This window comes from Antechinus flavipes, chromosome 5 (assembly GCF_016432865.1).
Source record: "Antechinus flavipes isolate AdamAnt ecotype Samford, QLD, Australia chromosome 5, AdamAnt_v2, whole genome shotgun sequence".
Taxonomy (NCBI): domain Eukaryota; kingdom Metazoa; phylum Chordata; class Mammalia; order Dasyuromorphia; family Dasyuridae; genus Antechinus; species Antechinus flavipes.
This window is the reverse complement of record NC_067402.1, coordinates 295,497,912-295,515,778: the sequence shown is the minus strand read 5'-3', so window position 1 is coordinate 295,515,778 and position 17,867 is coordinate 295,497,912. Positions and strand designations below refer to the sequence as shown.

Here is a 17,867-nt window from a genome sequence, read left to right as displayed (position 1 = left end):
TGGCCCCGCCTGCTTGTCTCTCCCAGTGACTGTGTTTGGGTCCCGCCCATCCCGGGCCTCCCCCTGAGTCCGGCTGGAGTGACTGGCCTGTGACCAGAGGGACAGGCCAGTGCCCCCTCTCCTTCCCTTGACCAGCAGCCTGCCCTCCCCCTGCCCCCGCCAGGTCCTCCGGGCCTCAGGTTGAGGCTCGTCCGTGGCTCCCACAGAAGACAAATGATGTTTTTGTCCTCGCAGAGCTGCCTGGCCCAGCCTCACAATGACCCTTTCATCAGGTTGGGTCTCATCTAACAAGGGAGGGAGGGGGTTGTGGAAAGGACCCAGGAGCCACAAGATGGTGGGCCTGGCTCCTGCAGGAAAGGATGAGCAGGAAATGGGGCCAGGAGGCCACCAGCGGGGAAAGATCTCCAGATCGTCCCACTCTGAAGATGGCCTCGGGTAGGAGGGGGACGTGGACAAGGTCTTCAAGTTTTTGCCAGAACAAACCACAGAGAAGAGCTTGGTCTTGCCTCTTGGCTCGGGTGGCGGAACCGGGAATCGCGGGGCAGGCTTTGGGAGGCCCATTGCCACTTGCTGGAATGATCGGAAATGTCCAGCAGTGGAAGGGGATGATTAAGTGAGCCAGGAATGCTTCCAACAAGCTTCTTTCATTCAACTTGAGTCGGCAGAGTAAAAAAGAGGGATGGTTTGGACCCCAAAGATCTAGGTGTGCACCCAAGGACAAGATACCTCCCTGTTCTCAGCCTCGGCTCCATTGTCACGGAGAGCTATCATCAGCACTGGAAAGATACGGGTTCCAGACCAAACCTTTACCCACCAGGGTTATGTGCCCCTGGGCAAACCACAGCTTCTCAGTGCCCCGGGTAGCTGTCGTAAGGTGTTTCTTACTCCAGTCAAATCATGAGCCCAGAACCACCAAAAAAAACAACATAATAAGCTAGGTTTGAAGATCACATTTAAAGTAATTAACACCTACACAATACTAGTCTTGACACAGACTCTCCAAAAGGCCCAACTGTTGAGAGAACCATAACAGATCTGAAGAGTACTCTCCCCAAGCCATATTTAATATTAACGAAAGATCCAGGAGTCCTGAATCTACAGAGAGACCCTCATCAAAGAGATTGGAGAGATGTTCTAAGATCACGTGATAACTTATAAAAGTAATGCTGGAGTGAGAGATAGCAGTCTGCGCGGGAGGAAAGGCTGCCAAGCAGTGGGCTAGGGGTGGGGGGATGTCTATGAGCTGTTCACTAGAAGGTCAACTCTATGAAGGAATAGGAACAGTCCTCCTTCAGGGTCACTTATCACAGTCTGGGGCATTTCAGAAATACTTCTTGACTGAATTTCATTTGTCAAATGAGACCAAAATGGTTTACCTTCCACTGGAGCCTATGAAATTACTAAGATCCAAGAGAAGAATCAAAAGGCCCTTCAGGGTGACATCCCCGTGAATTCAAGCAATTCTATGTCAGCAAAGAAGGACTGAACAACAACGAAACACTCGGATTTGTTTTGTTTTGTTTTTTAAAGGAAGGTTTTCCGACAGGATCAGATCATCAACACTAGAAATTACAGAAAGCTCATCGTTAAGGAGCCCAGACTTACTGACCAATGAAGATTAGGGAAAGAAATAATGAAAACCAGGCAATGTATCAATGTAAGTGGCCAACATTTCACGTGTACCAAATGTCTAAGAAGACCTGAGCGGGTGGTCAGAATAAGCCATTTGTCTTTCAGAGCTGTTTTTCATAAATGAATGGATAAGAAACTTCTCTCCAAGTAAAGTATAAGTCCCAAATTATATCTGAGAAATTCACCAACAAACTGAACTGGAACAAAAACATCCTGATAGCTGCTATCCCCCCAATACTGCAGCTATCACATCAATCCAGAAATCTGACAACACTTTTCTTGAAGTCTGTCACCCAAAATACTGATCATCTTCAAGCTGGACAAAATGAAAAGTCTCAAAAATCTAGAGACCCAGAAAAAGAAACCAAAACCAGGTGGGGAAACCAAAACATCACCCCCCTAATCTGTGCGCTGCAAGAACGGTCCCAATGAGCTTACATCCAGATTTCTTTATTCATTTATAAGAGGAAGTCATTTCATCCCACTTAGAAATAGTCCACACAATATTCAATGTAAAAAAAAAAAAAAAGTAGCAAGATAGATTATTTTCATTTACAAGTCTGCAGCCTGGAGGGCTAATACCCCGCCCCCCAACTCCATTTTGTCTTCTCCCTCCTTCATCTCTTCTGATAGACTGTCTACTCGTACTGGACTGCCCACCGAAACTCCTGATAGATTTTTAGATCTTCAAAGTACTTTGTCATGAGCATTCAAGGAGAGAGGGAAATCAGGCGAGTGACAACCTAGGTCCTGAGTCTGGGACTTTGCTCTAGAACATCAACCTCCAAGTCCTTTGCTCTTACACTGTTCTATTTGTGTGTCGAGAAGCCTTTTTGAGCCTGGCGTTATGCCATGCATTTTGGGTTACTAAGTGGGTTGGGTTACTTAAATGATGAATAAAACAATCTTTCCATTCAAGGGGGACAGTAAATCCAACAGCTTCCTCCTTTCTCGAGTGAGAAGCTTGGATTAGATGATCTCTGGGGTCCCTTCATAGCCCCAGCATTCTCCGTTCTCTGCCCCCTGCCAGCCTGCATATAGGCAGAAGGGTACTGGTCGATGGGCAAAGTAGGGTGGCCGACCACTTCGGTATCTTTACCAAGAAAATGCCGAATGGATCATGAAGAGTTGGGCACACTGAGCAACAACATCTCCCAAGCGATGACTGAGGTAGGGCCACTGAAGGAGGTCAGGGCAAGAACCCCAAATGTCAGAGCTAGGAGGGAGCAGGGAAAGAGCAGAGAACATCGAATGGCCAAGCTGGGAGGAAGCTTAGGACATAGGATCTCAGAGCTAAGATGAAGCCAAGAACATATACCACAGAACAACTGAACTGGGAGCTGAGAACAGATTAAGTAAGATTCATTTGGCAGAGGAGGGAGTATGTTAATGGAAGGAAAGGACTTGTTCAAGGTCTTTAAAGTACTACAGGCAGAGCAAGGGTGAAAGGCAGCTCTTCTGCTTCCCAGGACAGGCTTCTGTCCATTGGGCTTCACTGGGATCCTTGCCAATCCCAGTTCCTGATGACAAATGAAGCCACAGCTTCAAGACGGCAACAACAGGAGATTTCCCCTTAACTCTGAGCCACATCTCAAATGCCCAGGTGGTCAATGAGTAACCATCCTGTCAGCCCGATGACTCAGTCGGTTCCAGTGGGCAATCACAGGATCAGAGAACGGGACCCAAACTGTCAGAGCTAGGAGGGTCCTGATTACAGGCAAGTCAGAGCTGGGAGGGTGCTTGGGAAATAAAACATCCAATTTGTGAATTACTCTACGAGTGGGGACTGAAAATGCCAAAGCGGGGAGGGGCCGCGGAGCCGGATCTCCTGCCCACAACCTTGCCTTCCTCTGGCTGCCAGACAATCCTCCAGGTGACCCGCTCTGTCCCTCTTCTGCTGTGAGACAGGCAGACTCTTTCCCTCGCTCAGAGGACATCCAGGCAAGCCACGCTCGGATATGATCCTAAACACGTGGCTGCCAGCCTCCACCGAGGGTCCACATCCCTTAGTTCAAAGCCCCTTTTGTAGCCTGTCTCAAAAAGCGAATATTTGCTCCTGAGCCTCTGGTTCTGGATTTCCTAACCACCATGTACCCAGAACAGCGAAGAAATAAGAGTCCAGAGAACAGAGGGAAAAGAAAAATAAATACCAAAAGGGGACTGGACCAAGTCCCTGGACATTCAATGGCGTGTGACAGGGAGAAGGTTTTTGCTTGCCAAAGGGCATCTGTACAGTCCATGCTCCCGAGGGGATTTTACAGTTAACCTTAGAATCCTGGAAGCTCAGGCTGGGGTTGGCATTTACATGGAATTTTACAATCTAGAACATGCTTTATTTACCTCACTTGTCTCAATAGAACGCATCTACCCACTCATTCCCGAGCCCATTCTAAAGAATCCCTAACGGTCGGTCATGGCCAGTGGGCTTGAATCCCTTCAATAACCAGTAGCTCACTCCTTCCCAAGGCTCCATGACTACTTTTGCTGTCTCCGTCTCTTTCTGACTAACTTGAATAGGGTTTCCAATGATCCCAGGAAGGCTCAGAGAAGCCCAGAGAAGGAAGGAACCTGGTGACAGGAAGAGACATGGATCTGTGTCAGTTTTCACGATGCTGGGAGGATTGCTCCCTAAGGGAGCCTCACATCCCCCGCCCTTGGGGACTGACAGCTTCCGGAAGGCAGGGAGCATGTCTGTCACTCCAGCTAGTTATTCAATAACTGCTGATTTGCATCACTGAATCTGAGTAAGGGACAAATCGGCCTAGTCTCTAGTGCTTGGAATTAGCAAGAAGGAGGGTTCCAAGCCCACCCCTGATGCTCCCTGGCTTTGGAGCACTGGACAAATCCAGCCCTCTCTCTGGGCTCGGTTTTTGGGTCTATAAAATGTGGGGCCTGGACTGGGAGGCCTCGAAGATCCTTTCAGTTGGAGAATTACATCCTTCAATCTCTGACGCTGCCTGGGGGCAGGCTTCTTGGTTTAGTGGAGAGAGTGCTGGACACTGACCAGGATTCTCTACCTTGCACAGAGGCTGAAGCTTCCCCACCCACACTCACCCCACGTGTACTTTGCCCAGTGTTGGAGCTCACAGATCGCCCGCAGAAACATCCCGAGAAATGGCATAACTTGATTTCTGTTTGATCATCCCGTCTCCCTGGGGGACCCAAGCGAAGAGCCTTCCCCTCCCTAGATCCAAGTGTCAAATGAACACAGCTTTGACAGTTTACGTTATAAAACCATGTCATCTGCCTTCGCCTCAGTTTCCCCACCTGTGCATCAAGAGAACTGTTCTAACCACATCAGCTTGCTTCCAGGCAACGTGGTGGAGACAGAGAACTCCAGATAGTTGCCTCCAGTTCTAAGTCTGAAATCTCTTCCTTTTGATCTTGGACGAGTTTCCCCATATGTGAAATGAGCTCATGTTTCTTCCCTCCAAGAGTAGCAAGAATGGACTTGGACTCTCCTAGAAGAGCCATTTAGGCCTAGCTCAGGGCATGATGGGAGACCCTATCCTCAGGCCTGGCCAACCTGCTTTTATTTGCCCCATTCTTCTGGTTTGGGGGGAGCAGTGTAAGAACTGAAAACCTACAGATATTGATGTCAGGCTGGCAATCCTGGCACGGGGAATCAGAAATATCTAGGAGGGAATCTAGAACATGGAACATCAGCGATGGGAGGGTTGTTGGAACAGGGAATACAGAAATGTAAGAGCCGGTGCAGTCCCACAAGTCATCTATTCTAACCTGCTCATTTTACTGGTGGGGAAATGGATTCTGGGAGATTAGAATCTAAGGCTCCATCAAGAGGCACCCCAAGACCACCTCTTCTAGCAAGGCTGTAAGCAGGAAGGGGTTATAGTCTGAGGGCGGAACAATCCCAGTTCAGGTTGAGTAGAGGGAAGAGCTGTGCTTTAACAACTTCATTCCTCTGGGCCCAAAGGGCCATCAAACTGCATCCCCTTTGATCCAGCAGTGTCTCTACTGGGTCTGCATCCTAAAGAGCTCATAAACAAGGGGAAAAACCCATGTGCAAAAGTGTTTATAGCAACTCTTTTTTTTTTTTTTGTAGTGGCAAGGGACTGGAAACTGAGTGGATGCCCATCAATTGGGAAATGGCTGAATACACTGTGGTATACGAATGTTACGGAACGTGATTGTTCTATCAGAAATGATCGGCAGGATGATTTCAGAGAGGCCTGGAGAGACTGACAGGAACTGACACTAAGGGAAATGAGCAGGACCAGGAGATCATTGTACACAGTAACAAGATTATAGGATGATCAACTGTGATGGACTTGGCTCTTCTCAATGATTCAAGGCAATGCCAATAGATTTGTGAAGGGGAGAGCCACCCACATCCAGAGAGAGAACTATGGAGACTGAATGTGGCTCCAAGCATAGGATTTTCATCTTTGTTGTGGTTGTTTGTTTTTTCTTTCTTTCCAGTTTTTTCCCCTTTTTGATCTGATTTTTCTTGTGCAGCATAATAAATGTGGAAATCTATTTAGAAGAATTACACATGTTTAATTAGATTACTTGCTGTCTAGGGGAGGGGGAAGGAGAAAAGGAGAAAAATTAGGAACACAAGGTTTTGTAAGGGTGGATTCGAATACTATATATATATATATTTTTTTTTGAAAAATACAAAGCTCTTATCAACAACTAAAAAGGAAAATGAACTTGGTTCCAAGGGCTTGGATGGCTAAGAAACATTCAGGAGCACCAGAGGACCCCGGGATGACTGGATTCCCTGCTTGGAGGAGGGAATGGGCTGGGGGGAGACCTTGGTGACAGATTCCTTCACCCAGGGCTTGAATGAGAATCCAGCTTGTCCATCCATGATCTCTTGGAGGCTGGCCCCCTAATTTGCAAAGGAAGAAGCGGCTTGTTTAAGACCACACGTATTATGAGCATTAGAAGATGAATTTGAACCCAGACCTTTGGGACTCAGGGCTCTCTCCACTGAATCGTGCTTCAGTCAAAGCTGCTCTCAGCCTCTGGACCAAGTTCTGACTTTACCGCTGCCTGGCTGACCTTGGGCAGGGCTTTTCCACCCCCAACCTCTGTTTCTTGATCTATAAGATGAGAGAGCACTGGCCTAGACCCACTTCTGAAGTCCCTGCCAGCCCTGCTGGCCTGGGAGTCTCTCCATGATGTCACGGCTCAACGAGCTAGCAGCCTCCCTGGTCCCGGGGCTGGTCCTGGCCCTGTGCCCCACCCCCTCATCCCCAAGTCCCCAGCTGTCACCTCCTCCGTGGCCCATGCGGGTCCGGCCGGCCCTGCCCCCACCCCGAGCTGCGAGGGCCCTGGGCTTCTGCCTCCGCCACTGGGCCTTGGGGCTGGGGCACCGATTTCGGACCTTATAATTATGTCACACAGCAAGGGAAACCGCAGCCTCCCAGCATCTGGTGTGCGGTTGAAAACTTTTGTTTCAAGATTTGTGACTATTTATAGAAGGAAAACTTGGTAGGATAGTAATTTCCTAGGGGTTGGAGGGGAAAAAATGGTCTCCGTTTATAGTGGGGGAGGGGGAGTTATTAGGACTGCAGCCTGGCCCCAGCCCAGCCCGCGGCCCACTCCTCCGGCACGGCATCAGTAACGGCCCCCACCCTCGGGCCCCTGGGCAAGACAGCGAGCCGCCCCGAGCCCAGAGAGACCCCCGGGAGCGAAGAAGAGAGGGCCCCTGAGAACGAAGAGACGGTGACCCAGAGACATCCAGAAAGCCAGAAAGCGTCACGGAGAAGAGAGCTAAAGAGCAAGAGAGAGCGCTGAGGCGATGACCTAGAAAGGGAAAGAACCCCGGAGAGAGCCGGCCGCTTAACGCAAAAGCCACACTCTAGCGTTTCCAGGGGCTCTCCGAACGAGACCAGCCCCGCCAGAACAAATCGGGAGACTGAGGCAAGAAGCCGCCGCGTGGGCTCTGCTCGCTCCGCGCTTAATCGAGGCGGTGCCCTTAACTCCACCCTCCCAGCGCCGCCCGCAACCCCCCCACCCCCTATCTCCATCCCGGCCGACCAAGGTTCCATCAATCAAACGTCTCGGAAAGCCCGAGCCAGCCACGTGCGTTTCATTACCGAGTCCCAGGCGGAGGGAGGCGCTGCGGCCCGGGCCGCGTGCGGACCCTCTGCCCGAGACACAACTTGGGCTGCCCCCGGAACTGGCGCGATAGGGGCGGCGGGGAGCGGGGCCCGCTCGGCTGGCCAACGCGACCGAAATCCCCTCCTGGGCTCCTCCACACCCCGGGGGACGCGGCCTCTCCTAGGTGGGGAGGGGGATGGTCTCGGCTCGGCCCTCCCCCTCCCCATTACTGACAGCTGTCTCGTCTTTCTGCCCACCTAGCTCCACGCCCCCCCAAACCTCGAGGGTTCCCGACTGGAAGGGTTCCCGAGCTCCTCGGCTCACCTGCGCTCCTGTGCGGGGCTGCGCTTCCGACTGTGCTTCCCTCCCTGCCCCGGCACCCGAAGCAGACGGGGACAGGGCGGGGATGGGGACAGCGCGCCCCCCACCCCCCAAAGGAGGACTGCAGAGGACCTCCTAGTCTCCGCCATCCCTCCCCACCCCCACCCCAACTGACACACCCAGGCCGCCCTTTTCCGAGGCAAGACCCCGCACGCTCCCGAATCCCCCAGTCTCGGGCTGCCTCGGCTGCTGTCCATTGCCCAGCCCCGAGGAGAAGCTTGGAAGGAAGAAGCTGCTCGGACTGGAGCTGAGGGTGGGGAGGAGGCTGAGTTACGGGCTGTCCTTGACCCGATCCCCCCACCCCCCACCCCAAAGACCTCCACCTCCACACCCGGGAGAAGCAAGCACCTGAGCGCTGCGCCCGGGCCCTCTCCCGGGAAAGGCAAGGTTGGCAGCCGTCGGTGTGAGCGGCCGCAAGAGCCGGGGTCCCCTGGGGAGGACGAGGGGGCAAAGGGAGGTGGGCGCGCGAGATGCAAAGGCCGACACTTACAGGTAGCTGCCGCTGGTGAGAGTGAGGAAGATCTGCGGGTAGTAGATGGAGAAGAGAGCGCCGTGCGAGCCGGCGGGGAGCATGGCGGGCTCAGGCGGCCGGCTCCCCGGCTCCCCGGCTCCCGGGCTGCCCGAATCCCGGCTCCCGCTCCCCGGCTCGGTGCAGAGCTCCGGGCCCGCTGCGGGCGGGGGGCGGGGCGGGGCAGCAGCCGCTCCAGTAGCCCTGGGGGCTGCTCGGGGCCGGGCATGCGGGGCCCGGCCAGGCCCAAGGAGCGATCGCTCTCCCGGAGCGCCCGGGGGACCAACACCCCCCTCCCCGGGGCTGGGGAGGAGGGACGGCTCCCGGGCCTGGCCGCTGCGTCCCGGGGGACCAGGAGCGGGCCGAGGAGCGAGAGCGGGCTAGCCCTGCGCCCGTGGCTCTGGGGCGCGGGGAGGCGGAGCGCCCGGGCTGCAGGGGCAGTCCCTGACACGCCGCTGCCTCTGCCGCCGCCGCCGCCGCTGCCTTCAGGCCCGACCCGGACTCGGAGCAACGCGGACTCCCCGCTCCGTCCCCGCCACCGTGCCGGAGAAGGACCGGCCGCTGTCCCCGCTGCCAAGTGCACCGGCCTATGTGCCCGTGTCCCAGCGCTTGCCGGTCTGTATCTGCGCGTGCGACGGTGACCAGCAGGATCTCCCGCCTCCTCCCTGCCTCCCCCTAGCTCTGCCGTCTCTCCCTCTCCATCTCTCTTTCAATCCCTCGCGCCTTCTCCTTTTCTCCTCTGTCTCTGTCTGCTTCGGGCTTTTTCTGCCTTCCCCCGGTCCCTTCCCTGTCCCTGTCTCTCCCCGCCTGCCCTCCGCTCCCAGCCTTTCCAGGTTTAGAGCGAGCTGCCTTTAGCCCCGAGGGGTGGGGCTAACCCTCCAGGTCTGTCCCCCCCTCTCAAGTGGCTGCTTAAAGGACGGGAGGGTGACAATGGGATAGAGTCCCGCTCGCACCTCCGCCGCACTCTCTCCGAGATCCCGGGGGGCCCTGACTACCAGGGGACCAAATCCCCCCCCCAAGAGTCCCTGGGGAAGGGGAGCTTCTGTCAAAAGGAGATGGGGAGATAATTGTGGCTGTGTGCACACGATGCGCGCGTGTGTGAGAGAGAGACAGGCACAAAGAGATAGACACAGAGACAGAAAGAAAGAGTCTGAGTGAAGAACTCTGGGAATGAGGGTGCCTCAGAAGTGAATCGATCCCCGGACCGTGGAGGAGGATCCCGAGCTCTCTGGGATAGCTGGCCGCCCCTATCAAAGGCAGAGGCTGCGGGCCCCTAGCTGCGACCCCCCTGCCCCTGATTCAGATATATTCAGGAAAGAGAGGTCCAGCAAGGTGATCTGCCCTATCAGGGCATCCCAGGCCACCGTGTGGTGGCCACCTGAGGTCCTGGGGAGGCCGGGCTCTGGGAGTTTTTTTTTTTTTTATCTCCTCACTCAGGCCAGCCTGGAAGCCTGCTCCCATCCCAAATGCTAATAGTATTCCAGAGCAGCCAAAGCTTTTTTCCCTTTCCTTTCTCTGGCTCCTCATTGTAGTCAGTTCATAAAGAAAGCAGAGTTTGTCAACCTCCTCTGACCCCATAAAATGACTTTGAAATTAAGGACCAGACAGCAAAGGGAAATGAGAGTCACACTGTGCAAAGCTGGGACTAGAAGGGAGGGGTTCTCATCGAAGATTCACTACCACTAATGGGGGTGGCCCAAAGGGACAAAAGTGCTCCAAGGGGTCAGAGGGAGTGCCCTAGGGCCCAAGGAAGCACCAGAACTGCGGAGCAGTGTCCCAGGTGGCACCTCTCCCCCCATGGGATGGCCTGCCTTTCTCTCAGTCTCTGGGTGGCCAGAAGTCAGGTCTACTCAGAAACAGGTCTCAACTTACTCACCAACACAGACAGAATAGATTTACAGGTAAGATTGCCTGCCCAGGCCAGATTCGCTAAATATTCTCTGAAGAATGTCATCCTTTCATTTTCCAGAAGAAAGAGCAGACCCAGTAGGTCATCCACGCACGTCCATCAGCCAAGGCCCAACAAAAAGCCAGCCTCATGAATCCCTCCTGGATAAATCCCTTGTCCTCTGAGAAGCCAGTTCTAGGATGAGATCTCCCAGAGCCCCTGGCTAGTTACAGCATCAGTCCTTATTCTAAGACTTCAGGGTTTTCAAAGCACTTTGCTCCCAGTGGCACAAATATTATCACCTCCATTTTCCAGAAGGGGAAAGTGAGACTCAGAGGGAAGGAAGAGAGACTAAAGGAGCAAAGACCCTGGGATCCTGTGAAACCTCTGGCCTATTTTGTCTGGCTGCATTCCCCTGAGTCCAGAGGACCGGGGAGAAAATGATCTGGGTAAATGGGTGGAGAGGAGTTAGTTTGCCCTGAAGAGCCCAGTTCACCTTCTCTGGTCTCTCCCCCTTTCCTTTTCCTATTCTTAGGGTCTTGATTTTACTGGATGCCTTCAGACACAACTACCTATAGGTCCAGGACCCCTGCTGCAGGCTAGAAGGTAAGCCTCTTCTCCAACTGTCCTGTTCCAGAGCAGGAAGGAACAGGTCATTCATGCTTTCATTTCTTTTTTAAAGGAAGGACTTCCTCAGGGAAATCACCACAACTCACATTTCTAGAGCATGGGACCGAGCATTTTCATCAATGAAGATTTCAGAAGACAAAATTCCCACTTAGCAGCGATTTCTGTAAACTCAGGGTCTCAGATAGAGGACTTGGCTATTAGTTAACTTAGTGAGTGGAGGATTCTTTCCTAAAGACCTCTCTTCTCCAGTCCCAAGTTAAATAACAACCCGAAAGCACCAGACTTTCCAGTTCTTCAGGGCTACATATTGGGATTTCCTTTGAATTGAGGAGATAGAATATTTAGCTAGCATCTGGGGTTCTTTTCTTAGTCTAATCCAGCAGCGGATGCATGGATGGATGGATAGATGGATGGATGATAAGCAGATCTGAAAGGAGATTTCTACTGGAAAGATGACTCCAGGGTTCCTATAGAAGGAAAAGCCTAGTCTTACCTTTTGTGGGAGAGGCTTCTAAGAAAGGAAGAAAGGGGGCCCAAAGCAAGGTGCCCCCTCGGCCAGACAGGTGATCCCTGGCTCAAACTCACAGAATACGCAAGTAAAGAGAAACAGGTAGGAAATATTCCTAATGTGCAAGTCTTGATGCTAGGATAGAAATTGAAGAAATCAGAAGCTCCCCTTGCCCACAAGAAGCTGGAAGGAACACTAAAGTACCAGAGAGTAGGGGGAATTAAGGTTCCTCTACAACTGAACTCCCCCCCAATGGATGAGGAAATGGCCTGGACCAAAGACACACAGCCTCAGAATCTGGACAGAGATCTTTCCTCTAAAATCAGCCCTTTTTACCATACGATAGATCACCAGAGCTTAGAACAGGGAATATCCAAGCTGGGAAGACACTTTACAAAGGAGGAAACCGAGTATCAGTGAAGGGGAAAGCAAAAGCAGAACAAAAACAAAACTTACTGGCTCCAAGGGCCTCCTCCACACCACCAGCAGCCTCCCTGCCATGCTTGCATGTGTCTATGTGAGAATTTCCATATGAATATGGGTTTGTATTCCCCCAGATGGAGTGCGGATGCCCCTTGTCACTGAAAGTCTCCAGTCTAAGGCTAGATGCCCATTTTCAGACATGTTGGAGAAGGGATTCTTGCTCCACTCCCATACGACTGCGTTGCCTTTGGGGTCCCTTCCAGCTGGGAGATCCTAATTCTGTGTGTACGTGTGTGTTTGTGTGTCACGTGTGCATATTGTGAATGTGTGTTGGATATCTAGGTTGTGGGCATGTGTGCATGGTATGGATGTGTGTGAATCACCATATTTCCCAAAATCCTTTCTTCATGATACCAGTCTAGGGACTGCCCCCCCCCCACTCTCTCCATACTTTTCTTTCTCCCTGAGCTTGGGCCCTGGCCACGTAGCTCAGTCTGGCCTAGGACTCCATGTTTCCTGGTTCCCCAGCAGAGGCCATCCTGGAAGGGTTATTCCTAAACAGCCTGGAGCAGTGCACTGCAGTATTAATGGGGCAGGCTGAACCCACTGTGTCGTCACCAATCATCCCCGTCGCTAACGTCTGGATGGCACTTTACATGTGTTAGCTCCTCTGTGTCCCCCAATCACCCTGGCTGTAAACCAGGCACTGTGGGGCTTTCTTTCCCAGAGGAAAGGGGCAGCTCAGTGTAGCCAGGATCACAGAGCCGGGGGCGTCTCAGGCTCACTTCGGGCTTCCTGATGCTAAGATAGGAGTCCCTGGGTCCCGCCACCTCAGAAAGTGGTCTCGGGGCTGGAAGATCTCCGCACCAGGCACAGAGCACAAAGTGCTGGGGGCTATTTCCGGCCAGAGCTCCCCACCCCTCCAAACGCCCCGACTCTCTCCAACACTCCTCACACGTTCACTTCCACTCTGTCAGAGACCCCCCATACACATTCACCCCCTCTCATACACTCCCCCACACCTCAGCCTGCCAGGGAATCCCTCCCAACAGTTCTCCCTCCTTCCCCACCCCTCTTGTCTCTGCTTTCTGTCTCTCCTCTCTCTCTTCGTCCTCTCCCCCTCTATTTCTTCGGCTGATTTCTTTTCTTCTTCTTTTCTCTTCCTATATTCTCTTTTATTTCTCTTTCTCTCTATCTCTATTTCTGCCCGTCGTCCCCTTTGTCTATATCCATCTCTATGCTGTCCCAGTATTCTCTGCGCTGGGGAAAGGCTGACTGAGGAGAGGATAGATAGGGAGCATTGTGAGCCTGCCATAGCGGGGCGGGTGAGAGTTAGACCAAAGGCTCCCCAAGGGGCTTGAGAGCTCAGGTGGAGAAATTGGGGCTGCAGGATTCTGTCGGGCCGCTGTCTACCACCCCCTCTCCCACGCCCGAATCCCGATGCAGAGCTTCCCTAAGAGGCGGTGCATTCTCACCGAAGATGTCTCAGGAGTGTCTCCCTCCCTCCCTCCCCTCCCAACCCGACCTCCAGCTCCTCCGTCTCCATAGTCTCTCCAGCTCAGGGTGAAGCAAGAGGAAGCTCCCATCACCTCGTGTGACAAGAATCTGGAGACTAGAGCTTCAGCAAGTGCTTTCTTGTCGCACGTGGAAGAAAGGACCCAGCCAAGGTACCAGGGCCCAGCTCCCAAATCTATTGTAGGCTCTGCTTGGGGGTCAGAGACCTTGGGGACTGAGACCTAAAGATCCCAGTGGGCAGCTTTTTAGAAACCCCAGTTTCAGTCTTAACCCCCCTGGGGATCTTCCTTCCCGGGGCCAGCCCAGGCAAACTACCCCTCCCACCACCACCACCACTTCTTCCAGTATTTTTCAGCCAGCTGGCTGGCTCAGACATAGATTGGCTGAGACCACAGGAACCAAGGGCACTTTGACCCAGGTACACACAGCAGACTCCCCTAGGGGAGAATACCCCCCTCCCCACAGGCCTCTCTTCTGGCCTCAGGGCCATCTCTGGGTGACCACTCTCCTTGGTCGCAGAATGGGGGACCTCCCCAGGAACGGTGGCCCCAGGCCCAGGCCCGTATTTGGCCCTCAAAACCCAGCCCTGCCCAGGGTCTTCTTGGTGCAGGTAGCTGCTGCTCCCCCCCCCACGGGCGGTCTGTCTCACCGTGTCTGTCCCTCTCATTCTCTCCTCAGCCTGCCTGCCTCTCTTTCTCCTTCCCTGTTCCCTTTTTCTTTCTCCTCTTTTTTTTCTTGGGAACTCTGATTTATCGGCGAGCCCAGAAGGTCAGCCCGTGACCCGAGCCCCCCGCCCGCAGCCGGGAGAGGGCCTTCCCGGCCCGGGCTTCCCTCAGCCTCACTTTATAATCCCTTCTCTCCCTCCCTTGCCCTCTGGCTTTCCTCCCCATCCCCGCGGCTGCTCCGTCCCGTCTCCTCGCTCCCTCCCCCTGCTTCTCCCGGAATCTCGGGAGCTCTCCTTCTCTCGGGCTCCCCTCCGGGGCTCGAGAGCTCGGCGCGGTGGGCCCCTCTCGGCACCCCCTCCCCCTCCAGCGAGGAGGCCCCGGCGAGGCCGAATCTGGCGAAAAGGAGCTCGCAGCCGTTCAACAGGTAAGGACTCGGCTGGGCTCAGGAATGTGGAAATACGACTCGGCCGCGTAGCCTAGTGCAACGAGCACTGGCAATCAGGGCGCCCGCCCGCCGAGGGGAACGTGCGGAGCCACCGGGGCTCCGAGCCCGACCGAGCCCGGCCCCGGAGGCCGAGCCACGGCGAGAGGCGCCCCCGGCCCCGGAGGGCCGGCCCGGGGCCCGGAGGCCGAGAGCCCGAGGGAAGGGGCGGAGAGCGCGCGGAGGCCCGGGCGGCCCGCTGAGGGGACCCCGCCTGCCGAGGTGGCCCGCGCGCCTCTCATCCCCAAGCCAGACCGACGAGTTGTCAAGGTAATTTCAACACGTCTGAATGATGGATAGAGACGCGGAGGGTGTCTAGGCCTGCAGCACCTTGCACACGCTCACACTCACACTCACACGGCCCTATGGAACAATCGCGGCTTCCCCTCCTCCCCCCTTTGGGAGCCCTCTTCTCTCGGGCCGTCCGTGGCCAGGTACCTCCGGGGCTGGGGCTCGGGCTCCGCCTCTCACTCTCCGGGGAAAACGGCCGCGGTTCCCCGGGAGCCCCAGGCCCGCCTCGGACGGAGGAACGACGCTAGTTCTCTTGGAAAGGGGGGAGACACAGAGAGAGAGAGAGAGAGAGAGAGAGAGAGAGAGAGAGAGAGAGAGAGAGAGAGAGAGAGAGAGAGAGAGAGAGAGAGAGATGCGGACACGCCGCCCCCTCCCCAGCCCTAAAGAGCCGGACCCCGCGGAGCGAACCCGTCCTGGCAGCCCCGGGAGCAAGCAGCCCGCGCGACCGGGCTCCCGAATGCGGGGCCGCCCCGACTCGGTCCAGGAGTGCCGTTCTGCCTTCCCGCAGTTCGCCCGGGGCGAGAGGCATCTAATTCTGCCGGACATGGACCGGAGACCCCGGCTAGACGCGGGGTCTAGGTGTGGGGGGTGCGGCCGGGACTAGCTCTAAGGCGGCGGGGTCTAGGTGTGGGGGGTGCGGCCGGGACTAGCTCTAAGGCGGCGACGTTCCATGCCCGGGCCAGCGTTCTAAGCCCGGGCCAGCGTTCCATCCCCGGGCCCTTGTTCCATCCCCGGGCCCGCGTTCTATCTCTGGGTCGATGTGTTCCATCCCGGGCCGGCGCGTCCTGGCCCCTGGCCCCCGCGCCCTCTCTCGGGCCACCGGCGAACGTTTTCTGTGGGGACGGTCCCCCATCCCCGGAGGCTTTCACGGGGGAAGCTCCCGATCTCCCCCACACACACCGCTATGATCCGCGCGCCCGGCCCCCGGCCCAGGTCACTCACCCCAGCTTCACGTAGAGGACGCCAAAGCAGAGAAACACGTAGAAAATCCACTTGCGAAAGTTTCTGTGCATGATCCAGGAAGATAGACTGAGCCATAAACAGCTGGGGCGGGGGAGGGAGGCCGGGCTGGGGCGGGGGAAGGGGGGAGCGCCCCGAGGTGCGGAGCGAGGCTCGGGCTTGGGCTAGGCGGCGGCAGCCCGGAGCCCCGCGCTCGTTAACAGGACGGCAACGGAGGCGGCGACGGGGACCGGCACAGGCGGGCGCTGGGCGCGCCCTACCACCATGGTGAGCCTGCCCGCGGCATCCTGAGCCCAGCCCGCCCCGGCTACCGAGCAGTCAACTGGCCCGGGGGCGGGGCAGGGGGGGTGACGGGGGCGGGGGCGAGGGCGGCTCCCTGCAGACGAGGAGGGGGCGCCCGGGATAATTTGCCCGACTGGCCGCAGAGCAGAACCCGACCGGCCCGGGGGGAGAAGCCCGCGGGGGAGGTTAGGAGGAGGGGGAACGAAAGCCGGCCCCGAGCCCCCGAGGAAGAGCCCGCAGTGGGGGTGGGGAGTGGGGAGAGGGACGGGGCTGGGGACCGGGATGGGGAGCGGGGACCGGGACTCGGAGAGAGCGGCACGGCTGGCAGCGCGCAGCTCAGCGTCCTGGAGTCCCGGCCCCAGTGTCTCTCCCTCCCATGTGCCTTTACTTGTCTGCCGGCCCGCCCGCCCGCCTTCCTGCTGCCCAAGGGGAGAGCGAGCGAGAGGAGGGAGGGAGGGAGCGAGGGAGCGAGGGAGGGAGCGAGGGAGGGAGGCAGGGAGCGCACGCTCTTTGGGGAGGAGCTGCCTGCCAAGCTCTGCGGCCGCAGGTAGAAGCAGGCTCTATCTCTCTGCCTCCCTGTGTGTATCTATCTCCTCTCCCCCTTTCTTCCTTTTCTTTCCTAGTCTCCGAGATGAATCGTCCTAAATAATTCTCGCTCAGGGGCTTCTGCTTGCCTAGGGCTTTGTGGATCGTGGTCCTCGGTCTCGAGCCCTGTCTGCTGACGAGGGGCGCGGGATGGGGGCAGGGAGAGGGAAAGAGGCAGATCTGAGTGGGAAAATAGGGTGTGAGGGGGTGGGGGGAGCAGGAAGGAGGCGACTGGAGGTAGCGAAGGAGGGAGGGAAGAAAGGGGGAGGGAGGGGGGAGGACACCTGCGGAAGGGGCCCCACCTCCTTGGAGGCTGGAGGGGAGCCCAGGGCGGGCGGCCGGGCAGGCGGGCTGGGGGTGTGTGGGGGGAGGACTTGGCAGCTGCAGAAGTTTCTCTGCTCGCTGGCTCCCGGGGGAAGGAGGATCCCCCTCCTTTTCTCCTCCCCCCCTTTCCCCCCCTCCCCGCGTACCCAGCCTCCCTCCTTCCCTTCTCCCTTCCATCCCCACCCTCCCATCTCCCTCCTTATCAGGCCTGGCTCAGAACCACATCAGCCGAGCGAGGGAGGTCGCTCCCCTGTCCCCCGCCCAGGATCGAGCTCCGGGGGTCTCTCTCCTGCTTCCACACCCCTGTGCCCAGTTTCCTTTAGGCCCCCCCTGCCAAGGGCCAGTCTTCAGGGGGGAGGAATTCTCTTTAGAGGGATAGTGGTAACAGTTTTAGCGGGAATTTCGCTCTCGTGGTGGTGTGCCCATTTTATAAATGAGAAAAGCGAGCCCCGGTGAGGGAAGTAACCTGCCTAAGGCCGGTAAGGACCCGAGCTCGGACCGGACCCGGGTTTTCGGGCTCTCCCCAAGGGCTCTGTCCACGTCCTTCTGGATGTACCACAGCCCGGCTATTCCCGCAGCCCCGGACGTTGTCTCAGTTTTAATCATCCTGACACTGCCCACGGCTCTTTCCCTGTTGCTTTCAGGTCTGCACCGGGAACCCGGCGTCCCGTCTGAGACCCCAGAAAGGTTTGGCTCCTCATGCGGACAGATTATTGTCC

The 17,867-nt window shown here is 56.2% G+C and overlaps 1 protein-coding gene across 2 annotated transcripts in view; it reads right to left on the bottom strand.

The window, feature by feature from the left end:
• Positions 1-16,284, bottom strand: part of WNT7B (Wnt family member 7B) — an 81,462-nt gene extending 65,178 nt beyond the window's left edge. Inside the window, exon 1 of one of the 2 annotated variants that reach the window (XM_051962876.1) lies at positions 15,940-16,284. In XM_051962876.1, the coding sequence (XP_051818836.1) occupies positions 15,940-16,010 (71 nt within the window). In that variant the 5' untranslated portion in view covers positions 16,011-16,284. Of the gene's footprint in view, positions 1-8,578; positions 8,709-15,939 lie in introns of those variants that run through there. The other variant, XM_051962875.1, reaches the window with a different exon arrangement.
• Between the last annotated feature and the right edge of the window lie 1,583 nt (positions 16,285-17,867).